Below are 17454 nucleotides of genomic sequence, written 5' to 3'. Positions count from 1 at the left end.
GAGGCTGCCTTTCAGATTTTGGATCTGTTCTTTCGGTCTATATGCTCCTGATGTTCTGATCAGAAGAATAAGCTTTCCTTTAAACAAATACAAAAGCCACCACAAACTACATTCTGAACTGAATGGTGGTAGTCAAGTTCCACTTGCTTTCTATCCTTCGACTAATTCCTTCCTGCAACGAATCCAGCTTTCACTGTTGAGAGACATATGCAGGTGCTCAAGGCACATATGCCAGTTACCTTGGACAGACAGCTGAGTGAACAAATGGCTGCTCTGGTTGTTGGCTGAGCTTGTTCATTCAAAACAATCCAGTCTTGACCTTTCCTAGCTAATGGAGGTGGAGTGAGGAGTGTGTGCATGCGGGGGAGTGGGTTGGGTGGGGTAGTGGTGGTGGTTCTGTACATTTCTTGACACTCATCACCCTGACTTCCGTGTAGACAGTCAAACTGCAAAAGGCATAACGTTTCAGAACAGTCACATTCAATCAACCTTAGGCTGAACTAAGTGCACACGTGCAAACTTCTCCCGTGGGAGAGTTCGATTGTGGTCGAGGCATTGGGATCATTCTGTAGCTCTAACCAGGGCCATAAGGCCTCTCCAAGAAAGTGAATAACCATCGAGGGTCCCCCAGCCATTCCTCCCCCCAAGGTTTGGTAGGCTTCCATCTCCTCTCACACGGGGTCCCCCTCCATGACAACAGCCAGGCATAGATTAACCTGGGCTTTGATGGAAAAGGTAGCATTCATACTCTTGAGTCTGGACATTTCTTCCGTGTACATTATTAAGAGAAAATTGATAGTGATGGCAAAAACTGTAAGAATGAGAAAGCAAAATATTTGAAGATGATCAGTGTGCCTTATGACTTTAGCTGTGGCTGAAGTAGTCTCTCTTCTGCTATCCAGACTGTGAGTCCATTAACAGGAAACGTAGGATCTTGTGGTCCTTTTTAAAAAAGCCTGTCTTCTCTTCCTCTCTCTACTTAAGTTTAGCAATCAAACCATGCTTGTAGAACCCAGGGCTTAGGTGCTGGAGTTATCAGTGGTTTCATAGTCTTTTGAAAACTGTGCTATAATTCTCCGAGCCAGTGGGTTGGTGGTCTTTAGTAGCTCGGCTGCTGAAGGGCGGGACCTTGGAGTTACCTTACTTCCTTTCTTCTGCAGCAGGGCCTTGAAATCATCATTTCTGCCGGCATCCAGGGGGGCACTGCTGCCTGAGCCTGCAGAGGCAGCAGCCTCACTGATTGTAGAATCAGCTGTGTTCTTTGTTGGTGAGTGGGCGCTGGGTCGGCTGCCTCCAAAAGCCTCACCAGGCTCCTTCCAGCCAAGGAGCTTTCTTTTGGACCTAAATAAGAGAGTTTGGTTTAAGTGAAATCATGCAGCAGTTATTTAGTAATGCTTCATATAATTTCATAAATGCCGGTGATATAACCGGAGACCTTCTATGCAGTAATTTTGTGCGGTAATATCTACCAGCTTGCTCAGTGAAGTCCTCTAGAGCCCCTTGTTGGCCCACTTCCTGCTTCCAAATATCTTTGAATGCTCTCAGCTGGAGTTTCTTGGCCTGTGTCTGCACGTTTAGTCTTGCCCAGGTTCTGGGGCCAAGGAAAGATCTAAGGTAGTGGTTCTTGACCTTCCTAATGACGCAACCCTTTCCTACAGATCCTCATGTCGTGGTGACCACCCCCAACCATAAAATTATTTTCGTTGCTACTTCATCACTGTAATTTTGCTACTGTTATGAATCGGGCCACCCCTGTGAAAAGGTCGTTTGGACCCCAGAGGGGTCGCGACCCACAGGTTGAGAAACATGGATATAAGCGTCAAGGCTATTAGCTCATAGTCTCTGGATCAAATCAGCCTGGGGGCAGACTCTGTTCTGAACTGGTGCCTTAGTTCCCATAACTTGGTTCTTTCAAATTTCCTTGTGAATAACTGGTCCCCATCTGGTTCCCCTTTGCCTGAGTTCCTTCTTTGACACTCTGCCTGGTGTCTCACCCTTTGGAGAAATTTTGGTATAAGACATTCTCTGACTGTTGAATCCTGTGAGGGTTGAAGGTCTCTACGGCCGACAGAGCAGAGCCCTGGTAGCACGGTGGCTTGAGTGTGGGGCTGCTTACCACACGTTTGCCAACTTGAACCCAGCAGCCACCCTACATGACAAAAATGTGGACATCTACCCCCGTTAGCGTTTCCAGCCTCTACAACTCGATGGAGCAGTTAGAGTTTGTTATATAGCATTGCAATGAATCAGAATCGACTCAAAAGCCGCGGGTGGGTTTTGTTCGGCTTATTTGTTGGTTTTTTGGGTAGACAGAATGTTGAGAGAAAAGAGAGAGTTACAGGAAAGCCAAGCAGTTAGGGGACAAGGAGGGCCGCTGCTCCACTCAAAGGAGTCAGTGCGTTTTGAGATCGGAGGCCCTGCATTGTGCTCACCTATGTCGATATTTGGATTAGTCTTCCGGTTCGATTCTAATGGCTGCTTGGAGGGAGCAGGTTTTCTCTCAGGATAAAGTGGGAAGGCAATTGCAATATGAATTAAGGAAATAGGACCAGACCTGTGTATCACAGTAAATAAATCTTCAGTTGTGCGGGAAGCCATAAATACATCATCATCATCTTCTGCAATCGATTCAGCTGTTTTATCACTGATTAAGCTTTTTTCTTCCATGCTTGGATCCATAGAACTCCCTAGACATAAGAACCAGAAGGGATGACTTTAAACACAATATCTATGACAGTGCATACTCTTTTTTGTTACTTTATGTTCAAAGAAACTATCGGAGGGCAGCAAGTGAATTTTCAATGCTTTAATTTTGCAGAGGAGGAACATGAGCCACAGTAGAGTGATAAAAGAAACAATGAACCCAATGGACTAATGCAGTGGTTCTCAGCCTGTGGGTCGCGACCCCTTTGGGGGCTAAATGACCCTTTCACAGGGGTGGCCCGATTCATAACAGTAGCAAAATTACAGTTATGAAGTAGCAACGAAAATAATTTTATGGTTGGGTGGTCACCGCAACATGAGGAACTATATTAAAGGGTCGCGGCACGAGGAAGGTTGAGAACCACTGGACTAATAGATCACATGAACATCAGGTTCCATGACAGTGAGTCCAGAATAACGAGATTGTGCCTGGCTACCACTACCGATTGCTTGGAAAGGGATCACAATAGAAGACCCTGAATAGAGTGGGAGAAAAATGTGGAACAAAATAAAAAACAATAAAATTGATGAGGCTTACTGGGTGGATAGAGACTGGTGAAATCCCTGAGACTGTGGCCCTTAGTTACCCTTCAGACCAGGAAATGAATTCAGTCTCATGGCTCAATTTTCAGCCAAACAGTGGACAAGTCTATAGGAGGAACAATAACACTAGGAAGGTATGCATACCTTAGAACAATCAACCATTTGAGATCAAAAGGGCAGCATTTACCCAAGGACAAAGTTCAGTGGGGTTGGGGAAGAAGGAATGGGATGGAAAACCAAGGGAAGAAGTGAGATAAGTGATGTTACACTGCGGGGATTGTGATCAATGATATGAAACAAAATGTATATGGATCATTGAATGGAAAACCGATCTGTTCTGTAAACTTTGACCCAATTCACAAGAAAAAGAAAGAATAATTTTGAGAGGGGGAGAGAAGGAGGCCGAGGAGGAAAATGAGGAGAGAAAGAAACCGAGCCCCCTTTCCTTTAAAAGGCACCAACCAAGGATCTGCTGGTCACAGATCCGATGGCTTCAGAAGCCTACAAGTCGTGCGCTGGCGCTAGAACTCAGCATGAGTTCAATGTAGCTAACGAACTGTGCTCCACAAATGAAGGACGGCAAAGAGTTCCTATGGCAAGGTCTGCATGTCTGACTAGGTGATGGCGTCCTAAAGTCCTAGCATCCTGGAACCTACTTTGCTTTCATTTGATCACTAAGGGCCCAAGGGTAGACTGGGCCCAACGTGGACCAGGAAGATTCAACCCGAGGTTACTCCTGATCCTAAGAGCAGTAGGGCGTTTAGAGTAACCCCAACTCTTATGAGGAGTGGTCATCTTGGGGCCTGGATGAATTATTTTGGGGTGTTTGATTCTGCATTTGGTATTCCCTTCTCACCCTCACATCTCCTGTGATTGGAAGAAAAAGACAAAAGACAGCTTACTGACCCAGGAGGTTTGCCTGTGGAGTTGACGTCATCTTGTTTCCAGGCGCTTGCAGATCCTCACAGGTAGGTGGACACTTGGCATCTTCCTCCAGGGTGATGATGGGACTGAGAGGCAGCCTCGGCTCTGCCACATAAACGTCCACCTGAGCTGTGGGGGAGGTGAGAGGCAGGTACAGCACGCTGGGCTTTTTTGGTACAGGAGGTGGAATCTTGCCTTTCTTTTGCTCAGCTTCTTCCTGACTCTGGAGGCTAATTCTTTCAGGCAAGGCTCTTCCTTTGAGGCTCTCATCTTCCACGGTTCCCAGAGGAGGTGGGTGTGGTCCTGAGAAGAAAGCACCAGAGGAACTGGCAAAAGGGGTGAAAACTAGTGGTAAGCGTGCTACAGATTCCCCTGGGCTCTTGCCATCAGAGGAGCTGGAAGACTTTGGTTTCCGCACCACTGTGTAGATGTCTGGAGGGAGTGGCTTCATGTGCTGAATTGAGCTCTTGGTGGTCATAGCCAGAGTAGGTGAAGTTAGTGGGTAACCCCTGGGGGCTGATGGGGTTCTGTGGACCAAGCTCAAAGGCCTCTGGGCCAATGGAGGCTTCTCAGCTACAGGGGGCTTCATTTTTCTCTCAGACAAGGTGAAGACTTCTGTTCCAGGCTCTTCAGCATAGTCAGGACTGTCGGCGTCATCTTCTGGCTCAGACTTGCTGACTGACCTCAGGCGTACAGAACGTAGGTCAGATTGAGTAACCATGGGCATGATTGGCTGGTTGGGACTAGCTTTCTGGGCCAGTTTGGCCCCAAAATTTGTATCTGAGTGATGCCGGCTCACCTTGGTTTTGCTTTGGATGGAGATACTCATACAAGACATATCCAGGTTGGTGGAAGAGGTCAAGGGTAAGTCAAATGATAGCCTTGACTTGGAACTTTTCTCCATTGGTGATGTCGGGGGTAGTGATGATTTCCTTTCGGGTACCACTGGACGTACCCGAATGCCGCTGCTAGGAGGGGCAAAGTGGCCAAGAGTCAAAGACATGGAGACAGTGGGCGTTGGTGTCTCTGACTGACTGGAGTATCCACTGGAGGGTGACATTAGTCCAGTGGGCCTTCCTGGCGAGGTTATCTCCCGGGCCTCCATCTCAATGGAGAGTTGGGAAGGCGTAGTGGCTCTGGAGGTGGAAGGGGAAGCAAGAGACTCTGAGCTGCCTTGAACTTGGGTGCACTCAATGACTGTGGTCCCAGTGGCAGTACTAGAGCTGGACAAGGACTGGTAGGTGTCACCAGACTTCCAGTCAGTAAGATCCCAGTGGTGGGAGGATTGTGTACCTTCGGCATCGTTGAGGGTTGACATAGGTGGCTGGCCCTGAGCATCTGGGTGGGCCGAATTATGTCCGTGTTGTTCCAAGGAGAGACAGAGACTCTTGGGTCTCTGGTCCTTGGGGCACGTTCGTCCCTCTTCTGGCAAGAGGACTGGCTCATCTTTGACCAGTGAGACGCTGCGCATTGGTGGAGGAGGTTTCTTTTTGGCCTTCTTGAGCGAGATACTCTTGGACCTTTGCCTTCTGTGCTGGGCCTCCTGCTCGGCACCAAAGGAGGCAATGTTGTCAGCACTGTTGCTTCCCTCACAACTTGTACTAGCGTAAGGCAGGGCACAGGTTTCGCTGACCTTCTGCCTTTCATCATAGTCCATATCTATGATGCCCGAGTCTGTGGGCACAGACAGGGAACGTTCACGGAATTTGCTGGTCCCACCTGGGCCTCTCTCCAGTCTTGAGGTACCACTGGTCAGAAGGCCAATCTTGGCAGTTTGTTCTGGGACTTGCCTTCGTTGAGGAGGGTGCTCTGAGTAGCTAGCTAACCCACTGCATCCTGCTGGGTTAGCACGAGCGACAAAGAGGGTGGCAGTCTCCTTTGGCATCAGAGGCGGGGGTGTGTTTAAAGAGACCCAAGACTTCCCGGAAGGATTCTTTTCATGTTCATTGACTTGATCGCTCTGGCTGGCGGCACTTGGAATCATGTAGGTGAAAGTATCTCCCTGCCAGGAAGTGGAGAATGTAGATTCTGTTGTTCCATTGCAAGAATTGGGGACACTGTACAACATTCCCATCCTCTCCATGCCTGGAGGGTTTGCACCACTATGTTCTTGGTGAGCTTCTTCCCGATGGCTAGAAGGATTTCTGCGTACTGATGAGGTGAGACTTTGGAACTGAGCTTCCTGACTAAGTGCAATTCTTCCGTGAACACCTTCTGGAACCGAATGGTTGGACCTGCTCTCTGAAGTGGTTGAGTGGGCCACACTGTCTGCTGGGATGTTGCTATGACCTGGAGGAGGCAAACACAGAAGTTTAGTGATGCAGAAGGAGACCCCCCCCCCCATTGGTTATCTAGAAACCCAAGCACCAAGGTTTTTCCAAGAAGCTCTTGCCAACAGCTTGATCAGAATTCCTTGGTTTGTCCGTTCCATAGCTGGGGATGCTGGGGAATTTGGGACCTTGCTCATTATCACACAGTGAGTCAGTGACAGGGTGCTCTGAATTCTCATCCACACATCAATTATGATTGCTGCGTTATTAATACTCTAACTTTAATGATTTATAAGAACACTCGCCATTTTTGAACACCTACTAGGCAGAAGGTACATGGTAGCCAAAGCACACGAAATAACTCTAATGCTCAAAGTTGTGTCAACATTATTATCCCCAATTAGTAGATGACGACACCGAGGCACAGAAAGGTCATGTAACTTGGTCAAAGCCTCTGAGTAAGTAAGTGAAGGGGCTAGGATTTACATCCGGCTCTTTGGAGGACACTTATTTAATGGTAGCAATGATTCCGTTAAGATGGTGAATTTAGAGACCATCCCTTTCCCCTTTAACTCTTTGCCTAATTTTGGCCTATAGCATGGGAGACAATAGTATAATGAAGTTAGTAGCCTGAGAGACAATATTCAATTGCTCTCCTTGTTCGATTGCTGCTCTTGGCAAAAGACATATTGGTAGTCATAATTACCACACTGGCTTTTTTTTTTTTTTTTTTTTTTAGGAAATCCAAAGCCTATTTTATCCCCAACTAGCCCTGTTCGCTATCACCTCAATACCACCTGGGGCAAGATTGGTGGGAGTCAACCATGGAATGTGGATGTGAAATCAGTGGTGGTGGTGGGGTCACCTTGGTCTCGCTGGGAATAGTTAGAGAATCCAATAATGGTCCGCCTCCGCCTCAGGGTGGACTTGGGGTTCACGGCTGTCTCCGTGTTAAACAATGAGTGTCGCAAACGTGCATGCTTATCAAACTGCTGTCCTGTAGCCAAAATAAAGACACTTGGGTGCATCCTGGCTTCTGCTGAAAGTACAGTGGAAATTGGCCCAGGTAAAGCGAAGAGCTGATGGCAGCAGCAATGGATATGAGTAGCGTTTAAGCAGGTGGAACGTCCTTCCCTTCCCTCCCAATTTGGCCCTGGACACCCACAGCCCCAAGGGACACACGCTGGGCTTCATAGACCATCTCCAGGTTCACTCATGGGTTTCAGATGGACTAAAACAGTGGTTTTCAACCTTGGCTGTGTATTGAAATAAACCAGAGCATTTGAAACTCTAATACCTGGACCCCCACCTCATAAACATTTAAATCTCTGGGAGTAGGCTCAAGTATAAGAAGCATCTTGGATGAGTCTGATGTACATCCAGGGTGAGCGAGCCAGTGGCGTAGACCGACAAGTTGAGACTAGTCGCTGAATTGGAATCCTCTTTAAGGGAAAGCCAGGTTCATGTTTCCGAGAAGCTGTCCCACGGTCTCCCACCAACCAAGCCACCACCGGATATTCTATTCTATAATATGACCCCACTGTCACCCCCCCCCCCCCACCCTGACTCCACCCCCACATAGTAATTAAGGCAAGGGAGTAGTTCTCTCTCAAGGTGTTGGGTCGGTCATCAGCTCCTGTGAAGTTGTTGGGGCTGGACCAGGGAAGTTGTAAGTTCCCCTTACCCTCTCTTGTTCAGCAGCTAGCGAACTACAGCCCTTTCCTCTTGGCCCGTGGCTGCATATGCATACCCATACTTCAGCAAGTGGCTCAGTGAAAGAAATCCAGGGACAGTCTTCTCCAGCATAATAGCAACATTTAGAAACAAAGCACGAAGCATCACTTTCTGAATCTCCGCTCACCTCCTCTTTCTGCTCTCAGTACATGTTCCGAGGCTGTGGGCTCTGTTCTGGACCTCTGAGTTCCAGAGATGCCGCCACCTTCCTAGAGAGCATCACTCTATATGGACCTGTCCATCCTCATTGTCTGTATCGACTTTGTCTAGGGTACCATGGATTGGTGCTAGGCCCTTGGATCCCTCTGGCCCTTTGGGGCAACTTAAGTCTGGATTTCCTCAGGTCACTGGCCCTATCTGCCCCACCCCCTCCATAACTGACCATTCTCCTTTTCTTCCACTTACAGTTGATGGAATGTAGGGCACAAACTAATAACTAACAACGGGCATGGTATGTGTGACCTATGTCCTCAAAGCCACTACTACAAAGTGGGCTACATATGCCACCGTTTCCACTGTTACGGGCAGGTAGCTCTGGATTCCCTACTGATAAATTTTGTCTCAGTGCCTTTCTGTTACTGTCCTTCTTGAAGACCTTGCCAAGCAAGTTGAGAAGCCCACGTAGCTAGAAGACCTATCGTGTCCTTAAAGGGCCACAAAGCCTCTGGCCTGTGCTCTAGTATGCTCCTTTCCCTCTCCCACCAGCACGAAGACTCGCCCACGGCTCCTTCAATTGCTCTCTGTGCGAACCAACCCTGGATCTTGGCAAAAGAGGTTGCCTTTCCCCAAACAAAAAAGAATGGACAAACTGTAAGTTTCTGTACACGCTTGAAAGAGCACACAGGTTCATAAAGTTTTAGAGTTTGTGTTTGTAAAAAAGTTGTTTACTATCAGATGGCATGGTAGTGCCAATAGGCAGTGGAGAAACAGCACCAGAGGCCCCCCTCTTCTGCATGCCTCGGTCCCGTGAACAGGGCCGTGATGAAGACAGAGCAGGATGAGCTAGGAGCAGAGAGGATGGTCCGCTGTGGGAATGGATGCAAGCGAGCAGAGGGTGTGTTCAGCAACTCTACCAGAGATGTCGATGGGCACAATGCCCGAGTGCGTGGAGCCAGGCGGAGGCCACCGCCTCTCCTCTAGGATGGGCAGAGGGGAAAGGCTTTTCCAGGCTGTTTGATTGCTGGTTGTGGTAGACTGGCTCAGTGAGGCCTCAGGGGTCCTGACACCCGGGGTGGTGGTCTCCTCCTCGCTCAGCTGCCATTTTGTAGGCTGTTGGGAAAGAAGGTGATGGAAAGGGTGTATTCCCCACTGGCGATGAGTTAGTACCCACGGTTGGCTGTTTAGCTAGGGGGGTAGAGTCATCATTTGGGAGCCAGAAGAGGCTGCCTGGTCAGGTACTTGCCTGTGCAGGGCCCATCCAGGCGGGGCCGCAGAGTAGCTCTGCTGACACATGAAGGTCAACTGCAGCTGCCAGTGGGCCATGTCAGCAGGTGGTGGTCCCCTGTCAGTGGGCACAGGGTGAATGCTACACGCCGGCTTTCTCGGGTCAGGGAGGAGGCAACTCACCATGGACACTAACTCCAGATGCCTGGGAGGCTGGGGCCTTGGATTGAGAGTAGGCTCAGGGGGCTCCTCAGAAGGGCGGAAGGTCTGCCCCAGGAATCTGGCCTCTGAGTCCTGTTCCTCATATTCTTCTGAAAAATAGCATAGTGGATACACACTCTAGGGGCCATAGCCACACGCTGGGCTGGGGAAGGGCCGTGAGCCAGGACTCCTGCTCTAACCGCAAGGCCGAACTTACACTGTTTCTGTAGGATATTATCTGGTATCTGAAAGAAGATCATTCTTCTACCCAGGGCTCAGAGGGCTGAGCAGAAAGGGAAGGCAAGAAATCCAATCTGCGCTGGTTCAGGGACCAGACCATTGTCTCTGAGCCCCACTCGAAGACGTGCTGCATGCAGAGAGAGGGCTCAGGGCACCAAAATCTTTGGCTACTTTTTATCGCAAGAGTCATTTTTTGTGAAGTCCTTCTTCAGAGTTTCTGCAACCCTACCAGAGAAGTGACCTGTGTTAAGCCAGAAGAAATTTGCATTTGGAAGTCCAACCTGGAGATCTCTCTTTGATGTTGAGTTCTGATTTGAACGTCCTCCCTCCCTCCCCTTTCTGGCCTGGTTTCCTGCACCTTAGTTCCAATTTGGGTAGTGTCAGGTGTAGGAGAGGGATACTGAAGGAAAGAAAGGAGGTAGTGCCACAGGGGGGAGGAGAAGTTTGGGAGCAGAGTCAGGGGATGAGAAGGATCCAGTGCGAGTACAGTGGGCTTGATTTCCGTGAATTAGATGAGTGAATGAAGAGAGCCAGAGTAAAGCAGAGAATAAGCAGGCGTGCATCTATTTACATCTGGACACAGACTCTTAGAGTCACAGGAACTTGAGGTTTGGCAGGACCTCCAAGGTTCACTGTTCTGTGCTAGACCTGCCCCCTCAGCAGCCCTCTAAGGTGCTGTTTAGCCTGTGCACACACCTGCATGAGGGGACACTGTTCCTTCCAAAGGCGTCTCATACCATCCATGGACAGCTGAGGCTGTCAGGTGTGTCATGAAGTTCTCCCTGTCTTGAGGTGAAGCCTCTCTAAGGTTTCTATCCTAGTTCAAGTTCTGCTCTTGCTGGCCCCAGAGAACACATTGACTTTACATCTTCCCTGCATGACAGCAACTCTGTTCTGGGAACGCAAGACTCACCGAGTTCCTTGGAAGCTTGCTTCTCTACGGTCGCTGTGGCTGTGGTAGGGAGCTATGGCCCTTTGGGGATTTTCTGCCGTCCAAATGAGTTAACCTTTGCTGGGATGCTTAAATGAGAGCTGTTATGGCCTTAAAAAAATTTTTTTTCACACAGCATTCACACAAATGTTTTCTAAGCACCTCTTGGCGATCCGGCTCTGTGCTTCTGGTAATACAAGGCTACTAAAATGTGATTCTTTCCATTGAGAAATTCAAGTCTGGTGAGGTTCACCAAATATATACCCAGGAGGAGTACATGACTGACTAATTGAATGAATCAGTGAAAGAACAGGCACTTCAGAACTATATACATCCTCTCAACCTGGATGATGCAAAGTGTCATGTTACGCTACGGAGGGAATGCGAAACATAGAATTAATGTCCGACAATTTGTTGGTGTTGTCGAGGTAAGGCTGTAACTTTGAAGAAAGTGTAAGTGTGCGAATGAAGAGAAGGGAGGAAGGGCTTCTAGGCTTGAACAAGTTTCCTGAAGTGGACATGCGTAAATGGTAGTCATGTCAATGCATGCCTATCGAGCTTCTGACTGTTACCGAGGGTTCATCTGTATCTTTTTATCAAGGCACTGCTTACAAAGAGGACATTTCACAAGGGGGAAGCGTTCTGTGCAGTGAGTTGTATGTACCCAGACCTCCTGCGGTCGCGTCCTCATAGTTGCAGCAGCCTAGTCGTCCTCCTCACGGCGCCTTTCTCCTCGGTGTGTCTGCCTTTCATATCATAAGGAATCACATTGTATTCATCTCTGCCCACGTCCAATGGACATGTCATGGGAACTGGTATTATCCGCTAACAGGGGTTTCTCCAGCTCCAAGTTACTCTCGCTAAGCGGTTTGTACGCGTTCTACCGCTAATCCTTGCAAAGCCGTACGGTAAGGAATTAGAAGCTTCATTTTCAAGGTGGCCGATTAATCCGAGGCTGGGGGCATTTGGGCCATCAGCATAATGTGACACAGCTAGTTCGTTGCGGCATTTGCATTTGATTCCATTTCTGTCTGATTCCAGTCTGGACTTTCTCCACCCTGCCTGCTGTACGCCATCTGAGTGCGTGGGCAAAATGGCTGGAGCTGCTGCATGGGAATGAAGGGAATGCTGGGGGCTGTGTCTTTGTGGTGGTGTTAGCCATCCGGGAAGCACGGGGTCAAGTTTCCTGCAAGAGCAGAGTGAATGCAGTCCAACTCCGGGAGCTCAAAGGCATGAACCACATTCAAAGAGGAGGTTGGGCGCAGGGGTTGGTTTCAGTTTTTCTTTTTTTACATTTTATTAGGCGCTCATACAACTCTTATCACAATCCACACATATACATACATCAATTGTATAAAGCACATCCGTACATTCTTTACCCTCATCATTTTCAAAGCATTTGCTCTCCACTTAAGCCCTCTGCATCAGGTCCTCTTTTTTTCCTCCTCCCTCCCCGCTCCCCACTCCCTCATGAGCCCTTGGTAATTTATACATCGTTATTTTGTCATATATTGCCCTATCCGGAGTCTCCCTTCCCCCGCCTTCTCTGTCGTCCCTCTCCCAGGGAGGAGGTCACATGTGGATCCTTGTAATCAGTTACCCCTTTCCAACCCACTCACCCTCCACTCTCCCAGCATCGCCCCTCACACCCCTGGTCCTGAATGTATCGTCCACCCTGGATTCCCTGTACCTCCAGCCCTCATATGTACCAGTGTACAACCTCTGCCCTATCCAGTCCTGCAAGGTAGAATTCGGATCATGGTAGTTGGGGGGACAAAGCATCCAGGATCTGGGGGAAAGCTGTGTTCTTCATCGGTACTACATCGCACCCTGACTGACCCATCTCCTCTCCTAAACCCCTCTATGAGAGGATCTCCAGTGGTCGACATTTGGGCCTCGGGTCTCCACTCTGCACTTCCCCCTTCATTCACTATGATATATATATATATTCTCACATTTTGAGGGCATCTTTGATCTCACTTTCTTCGTGAATGGCCTGACCCACTGACCTGCTTCAGCCTCCGTCGCCTTTCCCCCTTGGCCTGCTGAACTGACCTGTTATTGTGAAGTGGATTCTGGCTCTGAGACACGAGAGGGTGAACTAGATACGGGCTTCCAAGGCTATCAATCTTTACAGAAGCAGAGACCTCCACATCTGCCTCCTGGGCACTTGGTAGTTTCCAACCCTGGACCTTTTTGGTAGTAGCCCAGAGCCAGGCAGGAGTAGTGCCCACTGGTGGAAACAGAATCTTCCAAGTGGCAGGCGGGACACATGTGCTTTGCTTGTCACTGTGTAACAGTTCCTACTTGTTCTCCCTCTTGGCTGCCTCCCTTTGTCCACAGCAGCTCAGGCTCCTTCTGGTGGGCGGGGCCTTCCCTCTCAGAACCTTTCACCAGGCTCTGCAGAGTGCTGCCAAGCAGGTCTTCCCACTTTGGGGCCAGCCTGAAGAGAGGAGCCGGTCCCCTGGCGGTTGCCACGGTAACCTTGAGTGGGCAGGCGCCTTCTCATTGAATCAGTAGGAGGCGGTCAGTGGGATTTCGCCCCCCTCCCCGCGGGGCCCGCCTGGGGTGGCACTGGGGTGGGGCAGGAAGGCAAGGTGGCATTTCTTTTAAAAAAATCATTTTATTAGGGGCTCATACAGCTCTTTTTACAATCCGTACATACATCATTTGTGTCCAGCACATTTGTACATATGTTGCCATCATCATTCTCAAAACACCCACTCTCCACCTGAGTCCCTGGCATCAGCTATTCATTTTCTCCTCCCTCCCCGCTCCCCCTCCACCCGAACCCTTGATAATTTATAAATAATTATTATTTTATCATATCTTACACAATCCAACACCTCCCTCACCCAGTTCTCAGCTGTTCATCCTCCAGGGAGGAGGTAACATGTAGACCTTGTCATCTGTTTCCCCTCTCTCCGTCACCCTCCCTCCACCTTCCTGATATCGCCACTCTCACCACTGTTCCTGAGGGGCTCATCTGTCCTGGATTCCCCATATTTCCAGTTCCTATCCGTGCCAGTGTACATCTCCCAGTCCAGCCGGTTATGTAAGGTAGAATAGAGATCATGATAGTGGGGGGGGAGTGAGGAAGCATTCAAGAACTAGAGGAAAATTGTATGTTTCATCGTTGCTACAGTACACTCTGACTGGTTCGTCACCTTCCCACAGCCTTCTGCAAGGGGATGTCCAATTTCCCCCAGATGGGCCCTGGGTCCCCACTCTGCACTCCCCGTCATTCACAATGCTATGATTTTTTTTTGTCTTTGATGCCTGATACCTGATCCCTTCGATGCCTTGTCATCTCACAGGCTGGTGTGCATTTTCCATGTGGGCTTTGTTGTTCTTCAGTTGATGGCCCCTTGTTTATCTTACAGCCTATGGAACCCCAGATTCTATATATTTTGAAAACTGGGCACCATCAGCTTTCTTTACCTCACTTGCCCATGCATCCGCTTTGTCTTCAGTGTTCGTGTCGGGGTAGGCTGGTGTGCTTCTTTCATGTGGGCTTTGTTGTTTCTTAGCTAGATGGCCGCCTGATTGTCTTCAAGCCTTTTAGACCCCTGATGCTACATCATTTGATAGCCAGGCATCATCAGCTTTGTTCACAACTTTTGCTTGTGCACCCACTTTGTCCTCAGTGATCTAGTCAGGACAGGCCAGTGTGCTTCTTCCATGTGGGTTTTGTTGTCTCTCAGCTAGATGGCTGCTTGTTTATCTTCAGGTCTTTAAGACTTCAGGTGCTATATCTTTTGGTAGTTGGACACTATCAGCTTTTTCACCACATTTGCTTGTGCACGCATTGTCTACAGCAAATGCAGGTGCTATATCTTTTGGTAGCCGGGCATCATCAGCTTTCTTCACCACATTTGCCTGTGTACCCATTGTCATCAGCGATCGTGCCAGGCAGGTGAGCATCTCACACTGCCGAATTGTTAGAACAAAGTGTTCTTATGTTGAGGGAGTACTTGGGCAGGGGCCCAGTGTCCATCTGTTTCCTTAATACTAAACCTATAAATATATGTACATAGATCTATTCCCCCCTCGTCGTATATAAATATATTTACATCTTTATATGTCTGTATTTAAATCTCTATGACCTCCCTTTGCCTCCTAATTCTTTCCTCTGTTTTTTTGTACTTTCCTCTTGTCCCACTATCATGTTCTGCCTTCGTTTGGGTTTTAGGAATTCCTCTCGGTTACATTGTCCTTGATCCAGCCCTGCCAGACCTCCCACACCCTCCTTGAGACTGATTTTGGATCACTTGTTATTCCCTTGTCCCTGTGCTTGTAAACATCCTCTTCCTTTCCCCCTGCCTCCCCTATCCCCATGTCCCCCTGGAACTGTCCTCCTGTTGTTCTCTCTTCTAGTTTGTTTATTCCACCTATCCCTTCCAGGTAGACATGCTATGTACTATATCACAAGATATAGAAGTTCAATGCTATCCCAATCCAAATTCCAGCAACTTTCTTCAAAGAGTTGGAAAAAACAGATTACCAACTTCATATGGAGAGGGAATAAACCGAGAATTAGCAGAGAACTCCTCAAGAAGAAGGACCAAGTCAGAGGGCTTGCTGTACCCGACTTTAGCACCTACTACACAGCCACAGTGGTCAAAACAGCATGGCGCTGGTATAATGATAGATATTCAGACCAACGGAAAAGGATTGAAAACCCAGAAATAAAATCACTGGTATACAGACAACTGATCTTTGATAAGGGGCCCAAAAGTATCAAATGGGAAGCAGATGCCCTCTTCAATTCATGGTGCTGGAAAATATGGATCATAGCTGCAGAAAAATGAAGCAAGACCTTTATCTCACTCCCTGCACAAGAATAAACTCAAGGTGGATCACAGATCTTGAGGTAAAACCCCAAACTATTAGGGCCATCAATGAGGGTATTGGGACAAACCTGAGAAACTTGGCACAGGGAATACATAGGCTATCAGAAATTGGGAAGGACACCAACACGGAGGAGGCAAATGGGACATACTAAAAATAAAACACTTATGTACATCGAAAGAATTCACCATGAGAGTAATAAGAGAGACTACAGAATGGGGGAAAACATCTTTAGCAATGACACATCAGACAAAGGCCTTATTACTAAAATCTACAATACACTGCTAAACTACAACAAGAAAAAAAAACCAATTGTCCACTCAGGAGGTGGGCAAAGGACCTGAGCAGGAGTTTCTCAAGGGCCCCATGCACACACTGCCCACGGGAGCCACGTGGGATTTGCAGCTCAGCCCGCTGCCTGCTCTTGCGTCTGGATGTGGCCCTTCCTGCACTTTGGCATCAAAGGCTCCAAAGGCCCTGGGAACATAGCCCCTGTACCTATCTGAGGCCTCCGGAAATCTCCATGAGCCCACACATGTAGCCCCGCGAAAATAAGAGAATAATTACAGGGGTGGCATGGAGAGTGGGGGTGGGGTGGGGGGAGGATGCCAACTGGGGCCTTCAGCTTCTAAGAGCCCTACCAGAAGTTAACTCCTTGTTACCTTCTTGAATTCTATCTGCTAGCTAGCGGATACCCAGGTGGGGGCAACATTTGATAATTACCCTTCTTAAGCAGGCTTCCGGTGCACCTGGAGTCGGAGTCTCTCCCAGATGCATTTCAAATTAGCATAATCCAGGATTATGGTGCCTCTGAAGGCCCAAAGACCCCTCACATCTGCCCAACCTGCGCCTGCCGTTGCCACCCCTCTAGCACCCACTGCCAGCTATGGAGTCCTTGTCAGACGACCGCATCTCCCTGCCTGTATTTCTGATACAATGAGAGACTTCCATTGTCAACTCTGGGCATCACGTCCCTGGAGGCACCGCGCAGGTGGCCTTTCTGATTTCCTTTCTACTGGTCCATTTCTGTCACCTCGGAGAGAAGCCCCAGCATGCCAGTTTCCTGTGCTTCTTGTATGAAACCTGTAAGAAATTCCATGGCCCATCTCCCCACGTGTGGCTAAAAAGGTCATTGATTAGCTCAAGCAAGGACACTGCACCCCCTGCAGCCATGCAGATGCTTCCCAATTCCGCTCCAATTCTGGTCTTGGTATAACTGCTGTCTCCAACACCAACTCATTAAAGATCAGGCGGATTTGTCTGCAAAGAGCTCGTGTGTCACCCCAAATGGTCAACTTGGATGACTTGATTCTTCAATGTGTGGATCAAGAAAATCAAAGATGTATCCCCAAGCCAAACCCGCTCCCTGAGGCTCACGATCTCTGATGCTTTTGCTGCTCACTTTAATGATGAAGAAAGGAAAAATCATGGTTATGACCATGAGGATGAACACGAAGCTTTACCTGAAGACCAGTGCAAGTACATAAAGTCATTTTGGCAAGAAATGAGGGGGGAGGAGGAGGTGAAAGAGATGAGGAAGGAGGAGGAAGAAGGAAAAGATGAGAGAGGAGGAGATAAAACAGAAAGAGGAGGATGAAGAGACGAGGAAGAAAGCAGCACAAAGATGAGAATAAGGATAAGAAAAAAATATGAGGATGGGGATAAGGAACCAGA

General features: G+C 48.6%; 2 protein-coding genes across 4 annotated transcripts in view; one reads left to right on the top strand and one right to left on the bottom strand.

Annotated features, from left to right (window-relative positions):
• Nucleotides 1–346: 346 nt before the first annotated feature.
• Nucleotides 347–17454, bottom strand: part of NHSL2 (NHS like 2) — a 200923-nt gene continuing 183815 nt past the window's right edge. The window contains exons 2-7 of one of the 3 annotated variants that reach the window (XM_075539689.1): nt 9741–9868; nt 9248–9443; nt 7306–7437; nt 4153–6459; nt 2555–2687; nt 347–1341 (exon numbers count right to left, since the gene is read on the bottom strand). In XM_075539689.1, the coding sequence (XP_075395804.1) occupies nt 1020–1341; nt 2555–2687; nt 4153–6459; nt 7306–7437; nt 9248–9443; nt 9741–9743 (3093 nt within the window). In that variant the 5' untranslated portion in view covers nt 9744–9868 and the 3' untranslated portion in view covers nt 347–1019. The remainder of the gene's footprint in view (nt 1342–2554; nt 2688–4152; nt 6460–7305; nt 7438–9247; nt 9444–9740; nt 9869–17454) is intronic. The other 2 variants (XM_075539690.1, XM_075539691.1) reach the window with 2 other exon arrangements.
• RTL5 (retrotransposon Gag like 5) lies at nt 11280–17408 on the top strand. Its single transcript, XM_075538383.1, is given in 7 exon segments — nt 11280–11357; nt 16724–16883; nt 16886–16969; nt 16972–17056; nt 17058–17162; nt 17164–17328; nt 17330–17408. Coding segments are annotated over 7 exon segments (756 nt in total).

Source organism: Tenrec ecaudatus, chromosome X (genome assembly GCF_050624435.1).
Source record: "Tenrec ecaudatus isolate mTenEca1 chromosome X, mTenEca1.hap1, whole genome shotgun sequence".
NCBI lineage: Eukaryota > Metazoa > Chordata > Mammalia > Afrosoricida > Tenrecidae > Tenrec > Tenrec ecaudatus.
This window is presented reverse-complemented; position numbering and strand designations above follow the sequence as displayed.